Source organism: Nelumbo lutea, chromosome 2, assembly GCF_056320005.1.
Source record: "Nelumbo lutea isolate HS-2025 chromosome 2, American lotus-T2T, whole genome shotgun sequence".
Lineage (NCBI taxonomy): Eukaryota > Viridiplantae > Streptophyta > Magnoliopsida > Proteales > Nelumbonaceae > Nelumbo > Nelumbo lutea.
In genome coordinates, this window is record NC_142685.1 from 60,842,310 (window position 1) to 60,869,082 (window position 26,773).

A 26,773-nucleotide genomic window follows, 5' to 3' on the forward strand; every position below is an offset into this window, starting at 1 on the left:
CCCTTAATCGAATCATATTCGATTTGGAGTTCAGACAAATTGGGTACCGTTCGCAGCACTGACTCCGCCCAAGCCGGGGCCGTGGTGGTCCTGGTGGACCCGGGCTCGGGCTGAACTCTGCTCTCAATTTCTTATAGCATTATCAAATCGAATAAGCAAAAGATCCAACATAACATGTGATCCGATTCAAATGAACTCTTTAAGCAGTAATTAGAAAGCTGGAGACAGCGTGGGTTTAGCAGAGGGAGAAGGAGAAATGGATTTGGAATCTCTTCTCCACCCATTAATCCCTACATGGAGCTCTGTAAGTAAAACTCAGTACTAATGGCATCACGAAATCTGTCCTTTTTTTTGTGAATCTGCTTTCATATGTTCATGCTTGTGTTTTTGTCACTAGGTTGTTCTACTTCTCTCATTCTTCGTTTGCTTGGGTTTTGCTGGATCTCTTATACCTGGGAAGATCGTTCCCGGCGCCATCCTATCAGATGGCACTAGACTTCATTATCGATGCAATGGTATGTTCTTTCAGTCTCCTCTCCTTTGTCGTCTGAACTATCTTTATAATTTGATATAAGCTTCTTTTTTTGATTGAATTAATAGAAGTTTCTTTTCAAAATATTTTTCCTATTCCTGTTCGAATTCTATGATTTTTGCAGAGAGTTGGGTTTGTACTATGAGTATTTTAGTGTTATTCTCTTCTGCAGGCTTGGCTTTACTTATTCTTTTGGTTGCAACCTTAGAAGTCGGGGTGCAAATGAAATTGGTGTCGCCGACGGTAATCTTTTTCTCTCTCACATCATAATTGTCCTTAGTTTGTGATACGGCCAAAACAGACCACCGGTCAGAAGTCTTTATTTATCTGTTAAATTTGTTTGTCATAGATTTAGAATAATGTATATTGCCTGCCCATACTTCAGATTTATTTCTTGTTACATTTTTTTTCCCTAAGGAAAATGATGGTGTTCCGCTTTACCAAAAAAAATATAAAAAAGGGGACTGTATGCTGATTTGTAATGTTGCATTGAAAAAGGTGGAAATAGTTGTTCTGGTGACTATTTTGAGTAGGGAATAGACCTTTGAGGTTCTTTATCCTAGTCAGGGATATTAGACATTGTAGTTTACCATCTCTTTCCTGGATATTGGAATTGAGATTCTACTGTAATGTTTATTTTTTCCTTTTTGTTAGTTGGGTACTACCCCCACCTCCAACCCCCTTTTGATCAGCAACGAAGATATCAGAACCCCTTTTTCCTGTCTGTTATTTTGGTATCTGTTATATATAGTATTTTGGTGTCTGATACCACCCGCACCCCCCCCCCCCCCCCTTTCGATCAGCAAGGAAGATATCAAAATCCCCCTTTTCTTGTCTATTATTTTGTTATTTTCATATATAGAATTTTGGTATCTGTTATTACGTATAAATTACAGAATGTACAGAACTGATCCCTCTACAACTTCAGTTTTTCATCTGGTTGAGATTTGAAGGAGGTCAAATGGATGCATAATTCTTTTCTTATATCAATTTGCAGTAGTGTTAGGAAATGTTGTAGTAAGTAGTCAACTTTTTCAAATCTCCTTTTTGACTTGTATTTGGATATTTACAGCAGTATTGGCTGTTTAGTAATCATTTCTATCACAGTTGCAGTTTAGTTTGTATGCTATGGTGTATTTTCTACTGCTCACTTGAATTTTGGGTTTTCATTACTCTAGCATTCAAATAACGAATGCAGTACTTCAAATTTATTCCAGTTATTATAAGTTGAGTTTGAATCATATCTTAACAATGAATTTTATTTATCAAAAAAATTATATCTTAATAATGAATACAGGTGATTGCAGACAGAGGACTTGAGTTACTTTCTGCTACTCTTGGATTCAGCTTCCTTGTAAGTTCATTTTTATACTTCAATAGTATAAGGATGTCATTGCTATATAACATTGAAATAGTTCAACTTCAATATTTACCACTGCATCAATTCTTGGCTAATGAACTATTTGTCATGATAGCCATGTTGATGCCTTTAATGGTAAGGAAAGAATTTTCTGGAGATTGCTGCTACTTGCTTTTTGTTGCATGGTTCAGAATAAGCATAATTTCTCAGATTTTTCTGATATATTTGAAGAAACCATTGAGATTTTTGCCTCTATTGCTGTATCCCATGTCCAGGGGTTCCCATACAAATTCGGTAACTCCCCACCCCTTCTCTAGCTAACCCACTATCCAGTCATTGTCTGATATTGACACCATCTGAATGAGCTGTTCATCCTAGAGTCCAAACCCTTGGCTTCCCTAATTAGGTCTAAGAGTCCAAGGTCCAGAATACTAATCCTATTACAGATAGGTGGTCTCCATCCATATTAGCTCATGCCATCCTTTAGTGAAACCAAATTTAACCCTTTTACCAGTGATATTAGTCTCTTAGTAAATTTCCTTCACTGATAGGGCCTTAATAGCTTAATGGGATAGCCATCTTTATATCCACAGTTGGAAAAGAAGATGGGGGAATTTTTATTGGTAAGGATGAAAGATAGGGAACTTCTCATTGCAGAAGTTTAACTTAGCACTTCTCAGAAAATGGTTTTGGAGATTTAGCAAGGAGACTGGAAGCTTATGGAAGCAAATCATTTTAACCAAGTATGGCACAAGAAACAGGGAATAGGACCCAGGAGAGGCAATTCTGCATATGGATGTGGCTGTGTAGAGGGATAAAAAGATCATATCAGCAATACCATGGAGGAGTTAGGTATCAAATATGAAACGGGCATGGAGTCGGCTTTTGGAAAGATCCCTGGCTGGGTGATCATCCACTTATGGAGCTTTTCCCCTTACTGTTTGTAACTCTACATAAATAAACAATGCTAGCTGATTGTATCACCCTGCAGAAGAAGGAGGTGGAGTGGAGTCGACTATTCACAAGGTACTTGAACGATTGGGAAATGCAGTCATTGGCAGGACTTTTACACATCCAGCATGTAAAACTTCAGCTAACAGAGTAGGACAGACGAGTATGGGCTTGGGATAGATAGAAATGGTAGTATGATACCTTTTCTGTGAGGTCTTTCATCAATAATTTGGATCAAACAGCAATTTTGGTACCTTCCCTAGTTTTAAGGAAGGTAGCTTTTTGTGTAATGGACTGCAATGCTGGAGAAGTGTTTAACAAAAGATAACCTTATTAGTGATAGATAGGATAGCTAGGGTTCGTACAAGAGAAGAGAAAACAGGTTTGAAGGGTGTGTCTAATGTCTCACACACCCAAGCAAGTTGTATTATATAATAATGAGATACAAAAGATGAGAAAGGACTATTTTGCCCTTCTCAAGTACAAGAAAGAATAAAAGAACAAACAGAACAATGTACAATGATACAGTAGTACATGGGATACATAATAAAAAGATACTCCCAAACAAGAGATCAGCTCTTATGAACTCTACAAATAGGAGAGATATGGGGGTGGATAGAGAAACCTGTGTACTATGTTCATTGCATCTAGAATTGGTCAATCACTTGTTCCTGCACTACCAAGGAGTCAGAAATCTGTGGTAAAGATCCCTTGGTGTGTTTAAGGTAGAGGTTTGTTTTCTAAAATCTGTGAGATTGCTTTGGTGGTGGTGGGGATCTTTATGGACTAAGAAGGGCAAAGTAGTTTGGAATATAAAATTCTTTTAGCAGTTTTTTGGACCTTGTGAGACGAAAGAGATGCATGAAATTTTGAGCATAAAAACAGCTCTGAGGACTTTGATGCCTCAGTCAAAGCAGCAGATGGAACCTGCTCTTTTGGATGCATCATGAGAAACTCAGATGGTCAAATCGTGACCCTAAAGTGTGGAAAGGTAGGCCATGCCCAGTAGTGGTTGCAGAAATGTGGGCTGCTTTTGAAGCCCACAAACTAGCCCTCCAGGTCCAAAACTCCCCTGTTACCATAGAAGGTGACTCTCTCTTAGTCGTCAACATCCTACTAAATCGTTCAAAGATCCCGTGGAGATGCGTAAGGCTAGTGGAGGAGTGCAAGTTAATAGCGCAGAAGTTACATGGTCAGATCTCCTACTCACACACTCATCGTGAGGGAAATGCAGCAGGTGATTGGTTGGCAACCAGAGGAATGGAGAGTGATTCCCCTCTGGAGCCCCCGTTGCCCTGGAGCTTCAACTTCATCATTTTTCTTGACACAGCTGGCAGATCCACCCCAAGGTGGTGTTAGGTTTAGTTTTAGTCTTTAGTTATCTTTGTTTCTTGTTTTGTTTGCTCTGTAATCTTCCTGCTGTATCAAAAAAAAAAAAAAGCTCTGAGGACATGCTAGCAAGGAAGGTAAAGGGTATCCTGTCTTCGTGGTTTTTAGTACATGAATTTTAGGCCCTGTTTAGGATAGCTTCTGCATTTGGGGCGAGTTGCGTTAACTAAGTCATGGTGGTTGAGCACTTGTGTTCTGGATAAGCTACATGGAATAGCTTCATATGATCATATTACAGACTTACAGTTGCTTTTCGCATGTTTGGAACGACAATATTGGCTTTCTGGATTTTCATCAAATACAGCTTCTGTAGTTTCTGGTGGGGCCCAGCTCAGAACACCAGAAGCCACGACCTGGAAGCCTTCCCAAACAGGCATTTAGTGACCTAGATTACAACCCCTTTTTTTTTTTCCTCTCAAAGTCTGTTTTGTAACAGGAATATCTGTTGTAACTTGTAAGATGGGATGATTGTATATCCTCATAATACAGTTCCTGGGTGTAAAGGGGCTTTGATGTAATTTTTGTCATATACGCATTTTGAGCGCAGTACGATACTTTGTTTTTTTAAAAGGAAGTTGTATGGGAGTTTGTGTCACTGTCCATATCTAGACATCATGCATCATAGCCTTGCACACTAATTAGTCCACTTGGCAAACAAATTAAAAGGAAGTTAGAGTTTGTATCAGTGTCCATAACTAGGCATCATAGGCTTCCACACTAGGTAGTCCACTTGACCAACAAATAACTGTCATGTCAAGAAGAGTTTAGAAGAATCTTTATATTAATTTTGATGAAAATTTGTAAAGGGGAATCAGCAGATCATCTACTCATTCATTGCAACTTTTCTCAAAAGATATGGTGACACTTCCTAAACCTGACTGGATACAGTTGGGTCTCTCCAAGGCATATTCAGGAGTTCCTCAATCAGTGGCAAGGTTCAGGTTTGAGCAGAAGATGTAAAGTGTATTGGCAAATTGTGTTACATGCAGTAATGTGGGGAATTTGGGAGGAAAGAAACAGGCGCATATTTGACAACAGAATAAGATCTCTTGAAGAATTAATTTCAGATATTTCATTTTATTGCAATTTTTGGACTGTTAATTCTGAGATGTTTCATGGACTTTCCCTCAATGATCTCAACAGAAGTATCCAAACGATATTGTTTCTCCCAACCCACCCTCAACCAACTTAGAGACTACAGCTATCGCATATTGAAGAAGGGATGATTCTAAATTTCGATGGAAGTGCTGCAGGCAATCTGGGTAAAGCTGGGATAGGTGGTATTTTGAGGGATGAGCAGGGAAATATCTGTTGGGTTTTCAGTGGCTCAATAGGTAATACAGACTCAACAAGGCTGAAGTAGTAAGTGATGGCAGCGCTCACTGGAATCAGAATAATAAAAAGATTAGGCATTCAGAAACTATCCATTGTTGGAGATTCTGCTAACACTATCAAATGGCTGAAAGAAAAGGAAGGGGGTCCTTGGAGGTTGAGTCATTACCTGGTGGAGGCAAGAGATTCCTTGGAAAATTTAAATGTAATCTGCTGTGGATACTGAGGGAGTTGAATCATATTGCAGATGGATTAACTAAAATTGGAGCAAGTTTAGAAAATTTATATAGCAACAGGCTTCCCCCTTGTAATTTTGCTTTTCTGCTGTTTAAGTTCTTTTTCCTCTGTGTAGTACATCTGCTCATGTACTCCCTGTTGTTTTTCTAATGAAATCCGTTTAACCTTTTCTCAAAAAAAAAAAAATGTAAATGGTCAACACTTTCTTCACAATACTCTTACATAGTTACATGATGTTTCAACAAGCAAAATTTTTGATGGTTAATTTGGCAATCTTCAATTCTCAATGGAAAATATTCTCCCCTTCAGATCAATTAAAACCAAGGCCTCTAAATTAGGCTGACCATTTTTTCTGAACTTCTGCAGTAATGAGAGTCCTGTTCATACATCAATTTAGGAAAAATTAATGAAAGAGCTCTCCTTAAGATCTGCTTCCTGAGCTTGTGAGTCAACTCTATCCAAAAACATAATGGCATCCTCTGAAATCTGGAACAGAAATAAATTTCTTGAACTCTGTCTCAGTTCTCTCTAATTAATTTGTTTTCTCTTTTGGTGGGGATTATTTTAAAAAGTGCAGGCAAAACTTCACTTTATTGGTCAACCCCCATCACAATCATCTTCTAAAATTTCTTTTTTTCTTTTTTTGTTTTGCTTCTCACTTTAAAATTAATGAAGGACAAAGAGTCTTCCTAGGTTTAGATTAAGAGTCTTCCTAGGTTTAGATTATCCCTGTCAATAATCTATGTAGAGGGAAATTTCTAAAAGTCTCAACTGAAAATGTCATGTTTATTACAATTTTTTACCTAGCATTAAAGAATATGCTTTGCTTATGCATCTATCCTTATAATGTCATTTCATGGGTTGAAACATCATATAGTATAGCAAATACCTGGCTCTCTGGTTGGCAGCATTTGTAATGTCATTGCCACATCACATTTTGTGCAATAAATATATAATGATTTCTTCTACTTGTTTTTAATTAAGTTCTCAACTTTTCTTGTTCAGCCCAAAAAACTTTATATTTCTATGTTAGGAACTGCCTAACTCAGGGACTTTTTCGAGGAAGCCTGCCTCCTGAACGAGAGAGAGAGAGAGAGAGATTGTATTCCCAAAATCTATAATTCCTCTTCTGGCTTCCTTTCCTTATTTATACACTTCTGTTACAATTCTGTTATTATCAGCCTCTCCACTTGTCCAATTTGTTATTTAGTTTGTTCTAGTGGTTGGCTGTTAGTTACATTACTTAAAGGTTGACGTGGCCTTTTCTTGTACACTTGTATTCCCTTTATTTGTGTCTCAACAGTCCATCCTCCCTTGAAAGCGACCTTGCCCTCAAGGTCAAGATGTGGAAATCTATTTTGTAACTCCAAGTAAGGTTTCCAAGTTGCATCCTCAAGTGGGAGACCTGACCATACCACCAATGCCTTTGGTTCGATGTGATTCCCTTTGCGTATCCACCTGAAATCTGCTATCTGGGTGGGCTCAGTTTGAACTTGGCCATCTTCCGAGAGTGATGGGAGGGTGGTTTTTGTTATTGCTCCTGTTTTTGGCCATTTCTTTAATAGAGATACATGGAATACAGGGTGCAATTTTGATGTTGCTGGAAGGTCAAGCTTGTATGCCACAGACCCAATGCATTCCACAATCCGAAATGGGCCGAAGTACCTTGAGCTTAGTTTGTTCCACCTGTGGCCTGTTATTGAAACTTGCTTGTATGGTTGTAGTTTAAGACTTGCTTCCCAATCTGGTGCTGGACCGACCTATGCTTTCTGTTTTCGCTGGAGGAGTTGGTCTTCCACTACTGCTACTGCTGTAGACCCTTTCTCATATGGGAGTAGGGGAGGTGGGTCCCGTCCATATAGAGCTCGGAAGGGAGTCATTCCCGCTACATTGTGATACGTGGTATTGTACCACCATTCTGCCCAATGAAGCCACTGACGTGGCCTATCCCCTGCATAACACCTTAGATAGGTTTCCAAACTCCGGTTGACCAACTCAGTTTGCCCATCTGTTTGAGGATGGTAGCTGGTAGATTTGAAGAGTTTCACTCCCTGTAGTCGAAAAAGTTCTGCCCAGAAACGAATCATAAAAATTGGATCGCGGTCTGAGACAATAGAGTTAGGGGTACCATGCAGTCGTGCCACCTCCTTAGTAAAAATCTCAGCCACCATTGAAGCTGTAAATGGGTGGGAAAGAGGGAGAAAATGGCAGTATTTGGTGAATCTATCAACCACTACGAGACTGACGAACTTGCCACAGGAAAGGGGAAGCCCCGTTATGAAGTCCATGGATATATCTGCCCACGCTTGTGTTGGAATTGGGAGTGGTTGTAGCAGTCCTGCTGGAGACTGGGTATCAGCCTTATTTTTTTGGCAAATGATGCATTTGGCTATGAATTTTTGGACCGAATTCCGCATACCTTTCTAGTGGAATTGGGTGGCTAGTCTCTTGTAAGTGCGCAAAATCCCTGAGTGTCCTCCTACTGGTGATGAGTGGAACACTTCCAGAAGCTGCTGAATATGGGCTGAATCCTGTGGTATCACCATTCGGCGTTTATGCAACAACAAGTTATTCTTCACTATGTACCCTGGGTGGCTAGTAGGGTCCTCATGGACTTGTGAACGCAGCTTGTTTAGTTGTGGGTGTTTTTCAGCTTCTTCCCTTAATTGACTCATGATGGAGCATGTTGGGCCCGTGAGAAGTAGTGGAAATAGTTGTGGTTGGCGTGACAGTGCATCCGCCACCTTGTTAGTGTGCCCTGCCTTGTATTTAATGACATAATCGTAGTCGAGTAATTTGGCTATCCATCGCTACTGTTCCGGGGATAGTATGGACTTCTCCAATAGAAATTTCAGGCTATGGTGGTCAGTTTGTATGATGAACCTCCTCCCTAGAAGGTAGGGCTGCCACCTCTGAATTGCGAGAACAATTGCTATCAGTTCGCGTTCGTATGCTGACTTGGCCCATTTCTGTGCTGTCATTGCTTTGCTGAAAAATGCTAGTGGCCTTTCTTCTTGCATGAGGACCGCACCTACTCCTTGGCTTGACGCATCAGATTCAATGATGAAGTCCTTTGAGAAGTCTGGAAGTGCGAGCGTCAGTGGGAACGAGATAGTTGTTTTGAGCGTCTCGAAGGCCTGTTGGGCCTCCCTAGTCCAGCAGAAACCATTCTTCTTAAGTAAACTTGTCAAGGGGGCAGCAATCAGTCCATATCCTCTAATGAATCGCCAGTTGTACCTTGTTAGACCTAAGAAGCCCCGTAACTCCTTAACATTTTGAGGTCGGGGCCAATTTATCATGCTTGAGATCTTTTCCGGGTCTGCTACTACAATGCCATTTTCGACTACGTGCCCTAAGTAGTGTACTTGCGTCTGTCCAAATGCGCACTTTGACTCCTTTGCAAAGAGTTTATGAGTCCTTAGTAGTTCCAAAGTGATTTGTAGATGTACTAGGTGTCGTCCCATGTAGCGCTATATACAGGTATATCATAAAAAAAACGAGTATAAATTTGTGCAAATGGGGTCGAAATATGTCATTCATAAGTGCTTGGAATGTAGCTGGCGCATTGGTCAACTCAAATGGCATGGCCAAAAACTCATAATGCCCCTCGTGTGTACGAAAGGCAGTCTTGTGGATGTCACCCTCATGGACCTGAATTTGATGATGTCCCGATCTCAGGTCTAGTTTAGAGAATATGGTGGCCCTGCCGAGTTCATCGATTACCGGTATGGGAAATCGATCCTTCACAGTAATGTTGTTCAGGGCCCTATAGTCTATACAAAACCGCCATGTCCCATCCTTCTTTTTCACAAGTAATACTGGCGAGGAGAATGGGCTTTGGTTGGGTTGTATAATTTTTCTATCAAGCATATCTTGCACTTGTCTCTCAATCTCTAGTTTTTGAAAATAGGGGTAACGATAGGGCTTTACATTTGTGGGTGCCGTTCCGGGTAGCAATGGAATGCAATGATCATGGGCACGTTTTGGTGGTAGTTCCTTAGGCTCTTGGAAGATCACTGAAAACTTCTGAAGTAGTTGCTGTAGTTGTATGCTGGCTTCTTCGGATCTGCTGGAGTTACTTCCTTGGGCTAGAATTGGGCCGTTCCCGTGGGAGTCTATCTGCATTGAAATGATTTGGGCTGGGTCTGCTGCCAGTTTTCTTAGGGTGGCAAGACTAATGGGTCCTGGGCCCTTGGACAACTGTCCTTGAATATGCACTTGTGAGCTGCCCACTTGAAAATCCATGGTGAGACGGGCCCAGTCACATATCACCGGCCCTAGTTGCCTTAACCATTGGACTCTGAGAACTACATCTGCTCCACTGATTTCCACGGGATGTAGATCTACCTCGAACTCGTGTCCTTGTATCTTCATCTTTAATCCTATGCACGTACTGTTGCACACTAGGTTGCTCCCATTAGCTACGTGCATCCGGAATGCTGTACATGGTTGGACCGGAATCCCTAGTTGTCTGGCCAATGTTTGCGTAATGAAATTGAGAGTGCTTCCACTGTCTATCAGAACCGACACATGGCACCCTTGTACCAGTCTGGTTACTCTCATAGTTTGAGAGGAACCAAGGCCGGTCAAGGCTTGCAAGGATACTTCTGGGTATTCCTTTGTCCATTGCCCCCATTCTTGGTTGTTCACTGGCTCTTCAATGTCTGTTGATTGCTCGACGTTTTCGGTTTCGGGTTGAAGGAAGAAAACTTGCGGGATCTTACAACGATGGCCCGGTTCGAATTTGTCTCCACATGCATAACAAAGGCCCTTTTCTCGTCGGGCTTGCATCTCAGCCCAGGCTAACCTCTTGGCTGAGCCGGGGCCTGAACCAGAGTTGGCGTCCTTGCCTGTGATTCCTACCCCTGGTTTGGACTCCGGTTTACCCAAGATACCTGGTTCTGAATTCGGTATACCTGGTATGACCGCAGCTCCCAAAGGTCGATTAATCCTTCTTGCCTGATTCAGTTTGTCTTCATGGAGTCGAGCTAAGGCTGCTGCGTCAAGAGCGGTGGTGGGCTGCATGGCTTTCACCTCCAGCTGCAATTCTTCCTTGAGTCCACCAACAAAACTGCCGACAAGTGCGTTTTCTGGCCACCCTTGCATGCGCACAGCTAACCTTTCGAACGTCATCTGATAATCTTGGACGGAGCCGGTCTGTCGTAGCTTAGCGAGGCTTTCATCATAGTTTTTAAAGGCTGAGACTCCAAATCTCATGGTTAAGGCAATGGTGAAGTCCACCCATGTGGCTCTTGGGTGCCGTCGCCGGTACCACTGGTACCAGACGATCGCCTCTCCTTCTAGGTGTGCGGAAGCTAATGGAACACGGTTAGGTCCCTGCGTATCATGGTAATCGAAGTATCTTTCTATTCGCAGAAGCCAGGATGTGGGATCTCCCCCTGCGAAGACGGGAAACTCGATTCTTGCCGTTCTTGATCCGCTTCGATGACTGGTGTCACTGCGTTCTTCCTGCCCTTCCCAATTCAGTGCTGGTGATGTCTGTTCCAGTCGTTCAAGCAAGGATGCGAAGCTTTCTTTGATTTCTTTGACGTCAGCCGATAATCTGTGCATTTCTCCTTCCATGTTGTCGACCCTGTTCTCCATCGCAGACGACCTTGTGCTTGGCATCTTGGCTCTGATACCAACTTGTTAGGAACTGCCTAACTCAGGGACTTTTTCGAGGAAGCCTGCCTCCTGAATGAGAGAGAGAGAGAGAGAGAGAGAGAGAGAGAGAGAGAGAGAGAGAGAGAGAGAGAGAGAGGTGGCCTTATTTATACACTTCTGTTACAATTCTGTTATATCAGCCTCTCCACTTATCCAGTTTGTTATTTAGTTTGTTCTAGTGGTTGGCTGTCAGTTACATTACTTAAAGGCTGACATGGCCTTTTCTTGTACACTTGTATTCCCTTTATTTGTGTCTCAACATTCTACTATTCAACATGTACTAAAAATGTGTCTTAATCCCAGTATTTTAATTAGTGATTGCAGTTTTGGATCATGCAGATACTCTCAACACTTAATGATATTTCATAGCCTTTAATATTTCCTATTCTTCTGATTTTTCTTTCCTTTGTCAGGTGACTTTGGCACTTTATGTTGCTGGTCGCAATTCTCATGATCAAGGTTCCTCTTTAAAGCCACATATCACTGGAAATATAATTCACGATTGGTACATATAAGAAGGCCTTCTGTTTCAATAAATGCCCTATGTTTCAAGATTCAGGCAACTTGTAGGAACTTTTTGTTAAAATGGAAAGCCGAAATTGTACAGGCATATGGTATCAAACATTCTGAATGAATTTCTAGTACTTTGTAGTTATATACAGTTATAGAGTGTAACTTAAACCTTCCCTTTGGTTTCGGATAAGTACACAAACCTCCCTTGTACTTCGACCTCTGCTAAAACCTCCCTTTATGTTTCAAAGAAAACAGTGAGTGCACCCTTCTTCCATTTGTTGGGTTGACAGGAAGTGCTGATATGATGTTTAAAAATCTTTAAATTCCTTTTTTTCCCATGACTAAATTATGCTTCTATTGAGTTGTATGAGGTTAATAAGACCTCTCATAGTTTTTTTGAGAAAAAGTAACAGAATTTCATTAGAAAAAGAGGTGGTACATGAGAAGATGTACAACACACTTGCTACTTGTCATTGCATGAACAACTGGAGGCTTTATCAATTAATAAATTAATAGCACATTACTGGAACCTCCCATCCTGGCCCCACAACTCTGTTATTTTTACTTTTCTTCCTCTCTGGTTTGCACATCTGTATAAAGAAGTTTACTGGTGCCTCTACTAAATTTCCTTGGTGATAATTGTTCCATGGTTACATCTTTAGGTACAAGCTACACTATATTACTCTTTGCTACTTTGTCTTGACTATTGTAATTGCTGTGTCATCTGGTAGGTGGTTTGGAATACAGCTGAATCCTCAGTTTATGGGAATTGATCTCAAGTATGTGATCCAGCATTCAACTTTTTGGTCGTTTTCCTTCTACATTCAATTTTGTTAGAATCTTTACCACCTGTTCAATGCTGTTAACCATGAAGCACTGCCTGTTACTTTTTTATCCAGTAAAAAGGTTCACAGTAACTTGTATAATTTTTAATATTTTTTAAACTTGTGCCATTATTTTGTTGGGTCCATTGCTTGATATATTGGTAAAATCTCACGCTGATAAATGTGGGATGCAATTTTGAGTCTACAAGTGGCCACTTTGTGCTAGAGTGCTGAAGAGTCCGTATTCAGAATCAAGTTGCCCCTTCCAAGACCTCAGATAGGCGGGACCAACATTGGTCAATGGCCTAAACATTATTTTGTATGCTATCCATTGAGAAGATTGGTGTCAAGTTCTATCTTTGTCAGATAGGACCTGCATTGTATATTTCTGAAATATTTATCTTCACAATTGCTGTGGCGTTCCTATTCTGTTAAAGAATGGTTTCATTTGCAAAATGTTAATCCTTTTGATTGCTTTCCTGCTGTTGACAATTTGGTGTTTGAAATGCTTTTTAGTAACATTTTTGAACTGTCATTATATCATGAATTGTGGATCTAAATGTCACTCGCTGTGAGGTTATTGACATTGCAACCAGTTGTTTTGATGAGCTTTTCATCATGCTTGTCTCTGCTTCTCTATCTGGTTAACATATTCACAATCACTATCAACCTTATTTTGTAAATTCATGGTAGCCATATTTAGCTAGTCTAATAGCTCATTGTGGATGGTCTTACCTATGCTAATAGCTCATTGTAACATGCTATCCTTGAAAGCTACATATGGCCATAGAAAACAATTAAAGGAGTCATCTTCTGAAAGGAACAGCTATTCTTACAACTTGTTTTGTTGCTTTTATTGCAGATTTTTCTTTGTTAGAGCTGGAATGATGGGATGGCTGCTAATCAATCTTTCAGTTCTAGCTAAAAGCATTCAAAGTGGCAGTTTGAGCACATCTATGATCCTTTATCAGCTATTCTGTATGGTAATTTGAATGCACTCACAATAAATTGTTTAGTTTATGCAAAAATGTTAGATGCACTTAATTTATCTACAAAAAAAGTTTCCTGCACTTAATGAACTGCCTCTTTTATTCTTTGCTTGCAGTTGTACATTCTGGATTACTTTTTTTATGAGGAGTACATGACCTCAACGTAAGTTCATTTTCTGTTTCCCATCTAGCAATGTAATCTAGTTCTAGTGTTTTCAGCCTCCATTCATTTAGAATGCCTTCTCAATTTACTTAAATTTGAGTTGCTCACCTTGCACCTTGGCCCCAGGGCACTAGAACCCTTGTGCTTTGCTTTTTTGTCTTACTTTTACTGGTTGCACAATTAGAATTTGAATGCGATATTGCGGGTATAGGAAGATGACCATCATATAGTAACCTCCAAATAAATCCATTTCTTGTTTTTGTAAAGCAGCGTGCAGTTTCATCTTAAGCACTAGTTTGGGGCTTGGGTAGATCTTTTGTGGGAGATATTACTTAGACTCATATTTCCCTAGAATCTATTCTATCTCTCGCTTTAGAACCACACAACCCCATGTGTATCCACCTCCCTTCTTTTTAGTAAATCTTGGGGTTTTGGTAAGAGGTCTTGGGGATCATTAAAATATTGATGTCATTTCCTCCCTCTACCTACTTGAAGATGTCATTCTTGATCTTGATGATATTGACGTTCAGTGGGCCAAAAGGTGTGCCAATTCTCTGGCAGATTTTTTGGCCAAACAAGGGGTGGGAAGAGCAAATATTTTCTGGGCTGTATTGTAATATGATCCTTATTGTTAGGGAGGGTTAAGTGTTTTTACCCCTCCCTTATACTGTATCCTTCTTTAATCTATGTTAATAAAAGTTACTGTTATTGATAAGAAAAATCTTGATGGTATTGACTGTGAGGTCTGATCTGTTGATCCTAATGGGTCTCTCATGTTCTTCCTTCAAAGATCCCAATGTTAATGCCCCCATGTTTCTTCAGTCGAACTTGTGATATGCTCCACTGAATTAAGGCAGACAATTTAATGCTACTGTTAATTATCAAAGAAAAGAAACAGGAAAGACAAAAGACATGAATTGTGTACACTTGCATGTACATCCTATGAAATATTAAGATAGGAACCTTTATGCTACCACTGTTTAGGATCATTTTGTGCATCTTTGGTATGTAACTATACCCCTCTACTGATATTATTAGCTTGTCCCAACTCCCAACTATATGGATACATGAATCCTGTTTTGCCATTCGATTCTATTCGGTGTCATATTCATCGTCAGATGATGGGCACTTAAATCATTTCTTACTACTTCCACCCAAGTCCTTTACGGTCTGCCATTGGCTCTTCTAGGCTTCTAGCACCTTCAACTTGTAACAGATCACTTCTTCAAATGGGCTGTAGATGGCTTTCTATGCATGTGACTATACTACCTCAGTCTACTTTCTCTCATCACTTTCTCCATTGTTTCCCTATTGGAAGAAGCTCTTATTGACTTGATAACCATTTCTAATGTGTAGTTGTGGATTCTGAGGTTAGAGAGTGGAAAGTTTTCTGTGAGTTCCTTGGTTCACAGTCAGCCCATTGTTTTCAGATTCCTCCTCTTAAAGGAACTTTTAAGCTTAGTAGCGAAAGTTTCTCTCTAGGGAACCTGAACCCCTGAGAGTGGGAGTTTATAGGAACCATGCTAATGATAATATACATTTATCATTTTAATATATATATATATATATATATATATATATATATTTTGTATCTATTACCAAAAAAATATACTTCTAGTTTATTTGGGCTTTTAATGGGATTTTGCCCTATTGAATTCCCTAGGATTTCAGCAAGTTGAGTTGGTTGATTTTTAGATTGCTATCTGGTGAATGCGTGATGGTTTGGATGACCTCTAAAATCCAAGGCTCACATTAGGGAGGAAAGAGCCTTGATTTCCAAAGTAAAGATCTCATAAGGATAGATTCGGGTCAGCTTATTTGACGGCTAATAGTCTCACTAGAGTTTGGACAGTAGTGCCTTGCATTGCCAGAGATGGATACCTAGGTTTGCTAACTTGATGAAGTAAGAAATGAAACTATCACGCAAAAAAAAAAAAAGAAGAAGAAGAAGAAGAAAACTAAGAGATGATTTAAGGGTACCTAATTTAACAATGGATATATCACTGAACAGAACGGTATGGCGAAACAGGATTCATGTAGTCGATCCCATATAGTTGGGACAAGGCTAAGTAAAGGAGGCAAGGCCTTTTTGGAACATAATTCCATTGCTGTCATTTGGGTAATATGGGGAGAAAAAAAGAGAGAATTTTCTAATGGAAATACTCTCCAATCGAGGTATTTCTAAAGAAACAGATTGGCATTTTGCACACTCTACTCATGGTTGTCAATTCATGAGGATTTCAGGGAGTCCCAGGTTTTTCTTTTGAATCATTACACATGCGGACATGCCTTAAATTATGAATGTGCCTCTGAGTTTCGATTGCATTGCATACATGTACTGCACATATTCATTTGTCAAATAGAAATAAATTACACCTTGCCTATCAAAAAAGAAAAAAAATCTGTTATTTCTGATTAAAAAGTTCATATCATGTACAAGTACAAGCTTTCTTGTAGGCTTAACAAATGTCTCTTGGATCACCCCTTTCCTCAAAATATAATCTTTCAATTGATCCTTAATTAAATTGACATGGCTCAACAGAATAAATAGCCTAAAGTGGTGGGTGTAATTGGCTGCATCGTCGTTGGAAAGCCTGATGAACACAAATACCAATGTTCCTCTTGAATGACTTCTTTCGGGTGTGGTTGTGATTTGATTTGTAATCTATTATTAGATTAACATAGTATAAGGCATAGTTTTTTTTTTTTTTTTTTTTTTTTTTTTATCAAAACTTTGTAAGTTAAACCACATTTGACCAACTTGTTTTTCTTTTTCTTTTTTTTTTGATTGGAAACGGTAACTTCATTAATATAACCTAAGAATAACTTTCCAGATTTAAGTCATCTGTCAACCCCTAAGTAGGTGTTGAGCCCCCGGTAATCTTTCTTACAAAACTGCCCAGAACATTCTCTCCCTCGCAGTCCCTTGTTTAGCCAACGTGTCAGCTAAACCATTAGCTGATCTCCTTGTCCATTTGACCAACTTGTGTATGTGTTGCTTGTTTTCTGCTCTTTTAATTGTGGGTCGTGCTGCTAATTTCTGATAAAAACTTATTTCTTAATAAACCTCAACCATATTTTCATCCATGGCAGTCTGTGTATGTGTTTTTTGTTTTCTGCTCTGTAGTTGTGGGTTTGTGCTTCTAATTTCTGATAAAAGCTATTATTTCTTAATAAACCTCAATCATATTTTCATCCATGGCAGTCAGTGTACGACTCTTCCAACATTTTCTAGTTGTTGATTCTTTTATCTATATATCAGTTTCATTTTCAATGCTGACCTGTTTGGTGGGTGATTATGTTTGATAGATGGGACATCATTGCAGAGAGGTTGGGATTCATGTTGGTTTTTGGAGATTTAGTATGGATCCCCTTCACTTTCAGTATCCAGGCATGTGACAATGAACTGAAATGGATTCAGATGCTTGTCCTTTAAGAATTGGGTTACTATTATTATTATGCTTTTAAGACCTACGGGTTGTTTTTCTCTAACTGATGAGGTCTTGGCACCATTCTTATAATTGCTACATCAAGTTCAAACATCTTATGTTATCTCATCTTACAAGAATGGTGCCAAGACATTTTAGTGAAAATTGAGAATATAATATCTGCTCTAACTGCGTAAAACTCAAATTCCAGGAATGAATAAGCTAGCCAGTTTCAAATAGGGCAGAGTGCTCTTAGTTAGAGGTTTTGTTCTCTTAGGGCCTTTCATAGTTTCTCATTAATTGCCTGCCACTCCAAACACATTTTAAACCTCCCAGATTAACATAATCCTGGAATTGTCTTCCAGAATTTATTAGCCTGACTAGTATTTCTCAGTGTTCTATTTCAAATACAACATCACAGAATTTCTTTGTGTATAAGCCTCCCCATTTCCTTCACTTTTTATTTTTTTATTTATTTTTATCAATACAGTTCTTTGCCAATCTTTTCAGTCTTATCAGCAATAGTTATGCTTTTCTTGGGTCCAACCCAATCTGGAACATATGACACTTTTCTTCTGGATCTAGTATTCTGACTTTTACCGTAGAGATAGAATCTACATTATTTCCAAATTGAAAAATTTAATAAAATTTTACCCCATTCAAAAAGATTTTAGTAAAATTTTATCAACTTGTAGGGGATGCATGTGCACTAGAGTTGGGTTGTAAGTTGTAACATTGGTGTTAGATCTTCAGAAACTTGTAGTACAGACTACGAAGTCTATAATGGGTTACAAATGCTCTGTTTGGGAAGAGTGCAAATACAAATATGCATACTTCATGCAAATGACAAAATTTGTATTTGCACTGAACATATTTGTATTTACACCCTTCCCAAATGAAGCCAAATGGGAAAACAGTAAATAGAAAAAGGTAAAACCCTTGAGAAAACACAATAAAGATTTGCAAGAAACCAGAGGAAAAAAATTATGAAGACCAATGGTTTTGAATAAAAATGACATAATAAAAAGTAAAAACCCTTGTGACTGTTTTTTGGTTTATAAAAACTTTTAGAACTTACCTTTTTTTATTCAGAGGTACAAAGCTGATAACTCGGTCTATATTCATAATGCAGCTTTATCCTTTTTATTAAATTCTTCATATGGTTGATAACTTTTTGTCATCTGTATAGGGTTGGTGGCTATTGAGCAACAAAGTGGAGCTGACAAAAGCTGCTGTTGTTGCAAATTGCTTGGTATTTCTGATTGGGTAAATCCATCATATCATCACAACCACAGAATTACCTCAGTACTTGTATTAAGACAACTCCTGACATAGAGTTTGGCCACAAACACAGGTATCGGGTCTTTAGAGGAGCTAACAAGCAAAAGCATATTTTTAAAAAGAATCCTAAGGCACCTATATGGGGTGCACCACCAAAAGTTATTGGGGGAAAGCTGCTTGCCTCTGGTTACTGGTAAGGTTTCTATCTGCTATGTTCTCCTTTCCTGGAAAGAGAAGTCTGTTTTTCTTGATTATTTCAATTATTCAAACGTTACTGTTTTAATATGACTGACAAATGAGGATGCATCATATTGTCAATTATCTAGGTTTTAATGTTTTATGTCAACTTACAGGAATCATAACATGGGGAATTGAAAACAACCTAGGAAAGGCTTCAGTTCCTGGGTCAGTGGTGAAACAATCTATATTGGCCTGGGTTTTGAAACATCAGATAGAAATATTGATAATTGATGGGAAAATGATTTTTTATCCCATGTGGTGGGTGTGGGGGGTAAGCACTCATTTCTAGCCTGATTTAAATACATACCAACCCAACTTCACTTAGGTTGCATTTATATTTAACTGAGTTTGTAATTTATCATACAAGTATATGAGAAGAAAGTACAAACAACAAAAAACCCGAAGAGGCTTTTGCAATGGCATGGAACTGCTACTGCACAATCCCTCTCTACTAACACTATCTCCCCCTCTCCCTCCCATTTGATAGTGTTTCTTGAGTCCCCTGTTGACTAGCAAAGGTCCAAAGTCCTCCTTGGTGATCCTCAAGCCCAATGGTAGCACCATCTTCATTAGGGTCATCAACTAAGTTCCAAGAAACCCAAATAATGGAACCATCTTGATATGTAAACACCCTCCTTACTTTGAGCTGTGGTTGCTGTGAGGGCTACCTTTGGCATTCAATTTGATCTCTTGGTTGAACAGATAATCCATAATCTGCCTCACCTGATGTTGCAAAAGGTATATTTGAATAATGATGGTACCATATCTTAGCAGATCATTAAGCCTTACCCCCTTAAGTTCTTAAGCTCTGAGACCCAGAAAATAAGTAAAGGGAGTTCCTTGTCCTTGAGAGCGTGGGGAAGGAAACTTGACCATCAAAACTCCTTGTACTCTGTTCTTTCCACAATTACTACAATATTCATGCAGCATAGTGTTACATAAGGTTGCTAATCAAGGAGGTAGATGACTATATTTTTAGGGAAGATTTGTAAGTTAAGGAGTTTCTGGCTGTCCTCAGACAAGCAACTGTTACTATTTGTACTTCTTAATTCTTCATTAATAATATTCTCTTTGATCAGTTACTGATAAAAAAAGTTCCGTAAGGTTTTTTTATCAAAGGCATATCTCCTTGAAATCCACTGCCTCAAGAATCATCTCTTGACCATGCATTCCAAACAAAGTCATAGAGGAGCTCCAAATGTTATGAATAGTGTATGCAAAAATTACAAGCTCAAATTAGTTTTTAGTAATTGAACTTGTAATGCCTTTCATCCATCATTATCATCATCTAAACCTTGTCCCAACTATATGCGGTTCGTTACATGAATCTTTTTTTTTTTTTTGATAAAAGGTTAACCAGATTTCATTAAAGCAGCATGAAGTACATGAGCAGATGTACTGCACAAGAAAACCCAAACAGCTAAAAAGAAAAATTACAAGGGGGGAAGCCTATTGCTATACAGATTTTTTAGTCTTGCTCCTATTTTAGCTAAACCATCTGCAATATGATTCAACTCCCTCGGTATACACAGCAAGTTTGCGTTTATATTTTCCAATGAGTCTCTAGCCTCAGCCAGATAATGACTCAACCTCCAAGGGCCCCCCTTCTTGTCCTTCAGCCATTTGATAGTATTAGCAGAGTCTCCTACAATGGATAAGTTCTGAATGCCCAATCTTTTTATTATTCTGATTCCAGTAAGACAGCCATAACTTCAGCCTTTGTTGAGTCGGCATAACCAATTGGGCCACTGAAAACCCAACAGATATTACCCAGATCATCCCTCAAAATACCCCATATCCCAGCTACACCAGGATTGCCTGCAGTACTTCCGTCAAAGTTTAAAGTCATCCCTCCTTCGTTATGAGGTATCTGTAGTCTCTGGATTGGTTGAGGGTAGAATGGAAGAAACAAGATCATTTGGGTATTTCTGTTGAGGTCATTGAAAGAGAGTCCTTGGAACAGCTCGGAATTAGCAGTCCAGAAATTACATTGAAAGGAGATATCTCAGATTAGTTCTTCAAGAGATCTGATTTTGTTGTCAAATACATGCCTGTTTCTTTCCTCCCAAATTCCCCACAGTACTGCATGTAACACAAGGACAATCTCTTGTTTTTTATTGATTTGTTGTAGAGGGAAAGGTATTATTAGATAGGGAAGGGAGATCTGTTTCTGGAGCTGTTTTGGGAGCTATTGAGATAAGAAGGTGCTGAATTTTATCAAATTCACTAGGAGTTTATTGTGAAAAAAAAATGTTTATAGGGTGTCTTGTTTGAACCCAGGGTATGTTGTTGATGCGGTTTTAATGGTTATTGGGGTGATTATGTGCTCTTGTTGTAATGTAAGAAGAGGGGTGTCTCTGTTTATTTTTGGGTAGTTTGTTTATTCTCTCTGTTGGGGGTTTGGGAGGTTTTATTTAATTGGGAATTGGTTATTAGGATGTTCTTATTATTTCAAGGAAAATTTTCCTTTACTATCAAAAAAGAAAATCCAACCCAGGCTAAAATCTGAATCTTGGTTGGAGCCTGACCCAAGTTGCATGCTATGCTTTCTTTTCTCTTTCTTGCTTTTTTTTGATAGGTAAAAGTTCATTAAGAAATCATTATCATCAAAAAGATAAATATCTGTTACAAGCATCCCAAGGCGAGGTGCGAGCCTCACTCTTTAAAAGAAACAGCACAAAAATTACAAATGGGCCCAATAAAACGGATCCCTAGTTACTCCTTGCTTGGCTAGATAGTCAGCAAATGCATTGTCCTCCCTTCCCACCCATTATATAGTCAAATTCATATGTTGTGCTACCCATTTGAATTTCTTCATTTCATTTCTATAACACCATATCATTGAGTCTGGATCTCTAAGCCAACCCACCACTACCTTGGACTCCCCTTCTATCACCAAATTCTCCAGACCTATCTCTCTTGCAATCTGTATACCTTGTAGGACTGCATACAGTTCATCCCTTAAGGAGTCTCCATTCCCCATTGGTCTTGAGTAGAGTGCTCTCAGATTCCCATCCTTGTCTCTTATGGTCCCTCCAATTCTAGAAAGGCCCGGGTTGCCCCGAGTCCCTGACTGCTCCCATCAAAGTTTAGTTTCATAAAGCCTTCACTGGAAGGGGTTGCAGCAAGCATCCCAAATACACAATTCATAGAAGCATCCATTAGAGGTGAAACAAGGGAAATATCTATACTCTATAGAGGCTTGCCTGCAGACAGAATCATAATATAAAACCAAAAACTGTTCAATGGAGGCAGAATAATGCCAGGAAAAGAGAATGGGGAAAGAAAAAGAAAGCACATTAGCTTATTTTCCTCTAATATTCTGCTTCCTTCCATCCAAATGCTCCAACAGAAAAAGCAAGTGTCCCTTCCATTATTTGACAACGGACTTAAAGTCCCCAACATTTCCTTAATCAGATCTATGGCCGTCTATGGACCCACTTTTTTATGGGGTTTAGTGAATGCTTTAATCCTATTATGCCAAATGTCATGATGATTGCATAATCTCAACCATCCAATCTAGAAACCCTTTTAATCTAGAGGAGTAATCAACCCTGGGTTAAATTCCACCCTCATTGCTTTGGTTCCCAAGAAAAGTGATGCAAATCATCCAAAGGATTACAGACCGATCAGTCTAGTAAATAGCCTTTATAAGATCATCACTAAGGTGCTGTCCCATAGAATCATAAAGGTGCTTCCAACTATCATAGCTAGCAATCAAGGAGATTTTATGAAGGGGAGGCAAATAACAGATCAGCTATTTGTAGCAAATGAGAGTTTAGAGGACTATAAGAGATTCAGGAGAAGAGGTGTGGTCTGTAAATTAGATCTGGAAAAGGCGTATGACTTAGTTGATTGGTCATTCCTATTGGAAGTGATGATTAACTTTGGGTTTGGAGATATTTGGTGCAAATGGGTTATGGGTTGCATTAAGGATTGTCAGTATTCTATTCTGGTGAATGGGACAGTGGTGGACTATTTCCTAGCTTTGAGGGGGATTAGACAAGGAGACCCTTTATCCCCTTTTTTGTTTACATTGGTAGCAGAAGTGTTGGGGGGACTAATATCCAAAGCAGATTCCAGGGGGTTAATAAGAGGATGGAGAGTTGGAAGAGATAGTATACCGCTTACACACCTACAATTTGCAGACGATACAATTCTGTTTTGTGAAGGAGGGGATATCAATTGGATTAGAAACTTGAAGCTCACTATACAACTTTTTGAGCAGATGTCAAACCTTAGGGTGAACTTTGAGAAAAGTTGTATAGTTGGAGTCAATCTGGGGGAAGGGGAGATTGGTGAGTATGCAGACATGTTGGGATGTGTAGTTTCTAATTGGCCCTTAAATTACCTTGGTTTACCCTTGTGGGATAATCCTCAGAAAGGTGATTTTGGGCCCCTGTTGTGGAGAGGTTTGAAAAGAGACTTGCCAATTGGAAGAAAAATTATTTGTGTCTTGGAGGGAGAATCACCTTAATAAGGTCACTCTAGCTAACCTCCCTGTTTATTTTTTGTCAGTCTTTAAGCTTCCAGCTACGGTGGCTAGTAGACTGGAAAAACTAATGAGAGATTTTCTTTGGGAGCTGGGGGAGGAGAAGAAGGATCATAGGGTTAGGTGGGAGATGGTATGTAGGGGTAAAAAGGTGAAGGATCATTAGAACTAGGAACCTAGCATTACTAGGGAAAAGCTTCCAGCTACAGTGGCTAGTAGACTGGAAAAACTAATGAGAGATTTTCTTTGGGAGCTGGGGGAGGAGAAGAAGGATCATAGGGTTAGGTGGGAGATGGTATGTAGGGGTAAAAAGGTGAAGGATCATTAGAACTAGGAACCTAGCATTACTAGGGAAATGGTTGTGGAGATTCTCATTGGAGAAAGACAGATTGTGGGTTAAGATAGTGGGAAGTATAGTATACATGGGTTGGCAGACTATGGATGGGATACTGGGATTCTAGCTAGGACCACAAGAGCTTCTCCTTGGAAAGCTATTCAAGCCATCTTGCCCTTGTTCTCTCCGTGGATCAGGTATGATTTGCACTCAGGTAACCTCATCAAGTTTTGGGAACATGTCTGGGTTGGGGATTCCTCATTGAAATATCAATTTCCAAGCCTTTTTGCTATCTCCACTCTTATAAATGAACCAATCTCCTCTTTTCTTGTTCCTTCTAATTCACCTTTTGGGTTTGGATGGAATTTGAGTTTGAGAAGAGATGTCAGGGACACAGAGTTAGCCTGTACTTTAGCCTTACTTTCCATTCTTGATGGGGTCTTCATTGAGCCATCAAAGTCAGATGGCAGAATATGGACACTCACTCCCTCAGGTTCCTACACTTGTGCCTCTTTCTTTAAAGCACTGTTACCCTCTCCTCCGGTTGGATCGTCTTTCCCTGTTAAAGATGTATGGTGTCGACCTATACCTCCAAAGGTTGGGAGTTTCTGTTGGAAAGCCTTTTTGGAAAGAGTTAATACATGTGATCTACTCCAAAGAAAAGACCCAACAATTGTTTGTCTCCTTACTGGTGTGTTGTTTGTAAATCCGATGGTGAATTTGGATACCATCTGCTAATTTCCTGTCATTTTATTAAAGTTATTTGGGAATGGTTTACTTCTTTGTTTGGGTGCAGGTGGACTCCTCCTTTGAATGTGCAAAACTTACTTACTTCCATGCCCAACTAGCCAACCAAAAGGGCCAAGATCATGTGGAGATGTGGTAGGGCTGCGATATGTTGGACAGTTTGGGAGGAGAGAAACTCAAGGATATTCTCAGATAAGGAGAGAAGTATGGATGAAATCCTAGAGACTATCCACATTAGGACGATACATTGGTTGAGAACATTGGAATTGTTTAAAGTGTTCTCAGTTGATGAGAAGATAAGGAGCTGGAAGGAGATTGCAGAATCAGGCTCAAGTAGGAAGAACTTAAACTTTTGCTGGACACCTCCACCTCATGGGTTTACCAAACTGAATTTCGATGGTAGCAGCATAGGCAATCCAGGGCCTTCCGGAATAGGGGGTGTAATAAGGGATGAAACAGGAAATTTGTTGGCCATGTACTCTGGTCTGATTGGGGTAGGAGATTCTTTGAGGGCTGAGATCCTAGGAGCTCTTGAAGGGGATACAAAGGGCCAAGGAATTGAATATTCTGAATATTAAAAAGTTGGTTATAGAAGGTGATTCTGAAATTGTGGTGAATTGGCTAACAGATGACAGTTCTATGCTTTGGAAATACAGCAATGAAAAGAGGAAGTTCAAGTGGCTCACCAAGGACATGGAAATACATTGTACATGGATAAAGAGAAGTGCAAATGCATTGGCAGATGGTCTAGCTAGACATGGGGTAAACAGAAATACTATGTTCTGGGCTGTTTTGTAATTGTAATTGTAATTGCCTCATGATCAGGATGTACCTTGGGTAGTTGGGAGTTAAGATTGTTTAGCTCCCTCTGTAATTCTGATTATCTCAATCTTTATTAAATAAAAGTTCATTGTTATTGATTAAAAAAAACATCTAAAAACCCTTTTAATATGTCCTAATATTGTCCTTGGTCAGCAGTAATTTGTTGTTTACAAGTCTGAGAGTTGGTTCTCATTTTCCAACAATTACATATTCTAGTATTGATAAAAAAAAAAAAAGTACATATTCTAGGATGGTTTACCTAGTTCCAATTATCAGTAGACACTATTATCAGAAGTTGCTCCAGTTTACACCATCTCACATACTTTGTACTCCATGTTTCGTCCAAGTTTTTCAAATTCTTGTCCTTTGTTTCAGGGGAATAGCCAGACACTGTAATTACTTGGGGGACTTGCTATTGGCACTATCCTTTAGTTTACCTTGTGGAGCCAGGTAATTTGACTACTTGGTAATTTCAGTTCATTACTTCATTTACTACATGTTAAGGCATTCATTACCTTTGGTCTCATTCATCTTTGCAGCTCTCCAATTCCGTATTTTTACCCTATATACCTTCTTATTCTGCTGATATGGAGAGAGAGAAGAGATGAAGCTCGATGTGCCCAGAAGTACAAAGACGTTTGGACAGAATACTGCAAACTTGTTCCGTGGAGGATACTACCATATGTTTACTAAAAACAGTCAAAATATCTAAATTTGTAAGCAATAATCCATATCCGCTTAGTGACAAGGAATTTTTTTGGCATTGACCGATCTTTTCTGCAAGAGAGGATTGTAATTTTAGGAAGAACGCTGTAGTTCTTGTTTGTACATTAAATGTATCCTAGGACCTTTTGCTTTCATTTTTATGTTAGTGTCATACTTTCTTCCTAAGTTGCACTAGATGAAAATGCCCAGGGGATTTTTACCTTTATAGCTGAGTTGTTATTTGTTACATGCTCCAGATTTTCTGCATTTTCCCAAATTTTTTGGAATGAAGCTAGGCCTGTCCCTAGGATAATCTCTTCTGGCGTGGTCCTTGGCATCTAAACAATTTAAAACGAGTTCGGATCTTTTCCTCACAAGGTGCGCCTCACACTGACCTCACAGCACGTATTAGCCGTGCACCTTGAATATCTCGTATTTGTAAATTTTTAATTCATGGGAAGATGTTCCAGATGCACGGCTGAAATGTGCTGAGGTGGGTGAGGCGCGCTTTGTGAGGAGCAGATCCGATCTCTTTAAAACAGGCATTCTGATTGCTGAGCTAGAGAGCACAGGCCTCGGTGCATATTTGCATTGGCTTAGATACCAGGACCAGGATCTACATATATTTCCATTTTTTACCCTTTGATTTGATTCTTCTATCATAATCATCACCATCTAAGCCTAAGCCTTGTCCCAACCGGCCAACTGTATGGGGTTGGCTACATGAACCCTGTTCCGCCATTTCATTCTGTTCAGTACCATATCTATTC

General features: G+C 39.4%; 1 protein-coding gene across 1 annotated transcript; it reads left to right on the forward strand.

The window, feature by feature from the left end:
- FK (Ergosterol biosynthesis ERG4/ERG24 family) lies at nt 1-26,229 on the forward strand. The gene is made up of 13 exons (XM_088969489.1): nt 1-304; nt 398-515; nt 705-775; nt 1,830-1,886; nt 11,879-11,970; nt 12,710-12,757; nt 13,665-13,785; nt 13,908-13,954; nt 17,264-17,345; nt 18,572-18,648; nt 18,737-18,856; nt 25,674-25,748; nt 25,838-26,229. The coding sequence occupies exons 1-13, from the start codon at nt 257-259 to the stop codon at nt 25,989-25,991; spliced, it is 1,110 nt and encodes a 369-aa protein (XP_088825615.1). The 5' UTR covers nt 1-256; the 3' UTR covers nt 25,992-26,229.
- The last annotated feature ends 544 nt before the right edge of the window (nt 26,230-26,773 follow it).

Coding starts and splice junctions, on each gene's coding strand:
- FK (XM_088969489.1), top strand. CDS start 257: ATGGATTTGGAATCTCTTCTCCACCCATTAATCCCTACATGGAGCTCT. Junction 11,971..12,709: donor GGAAATATAATTCACGATTG/GTACATATAAGA, acceptor GTCATCTGGTAG/GTGGTTTGGAATACAGCTGA. Junction 18,649..18,736: donor TGCTTGGTATTTCTGATTGG/GTAAATCCATCA, acceptor CCACAAACACAG/GTATCGGGTCTTTAGAGGAG.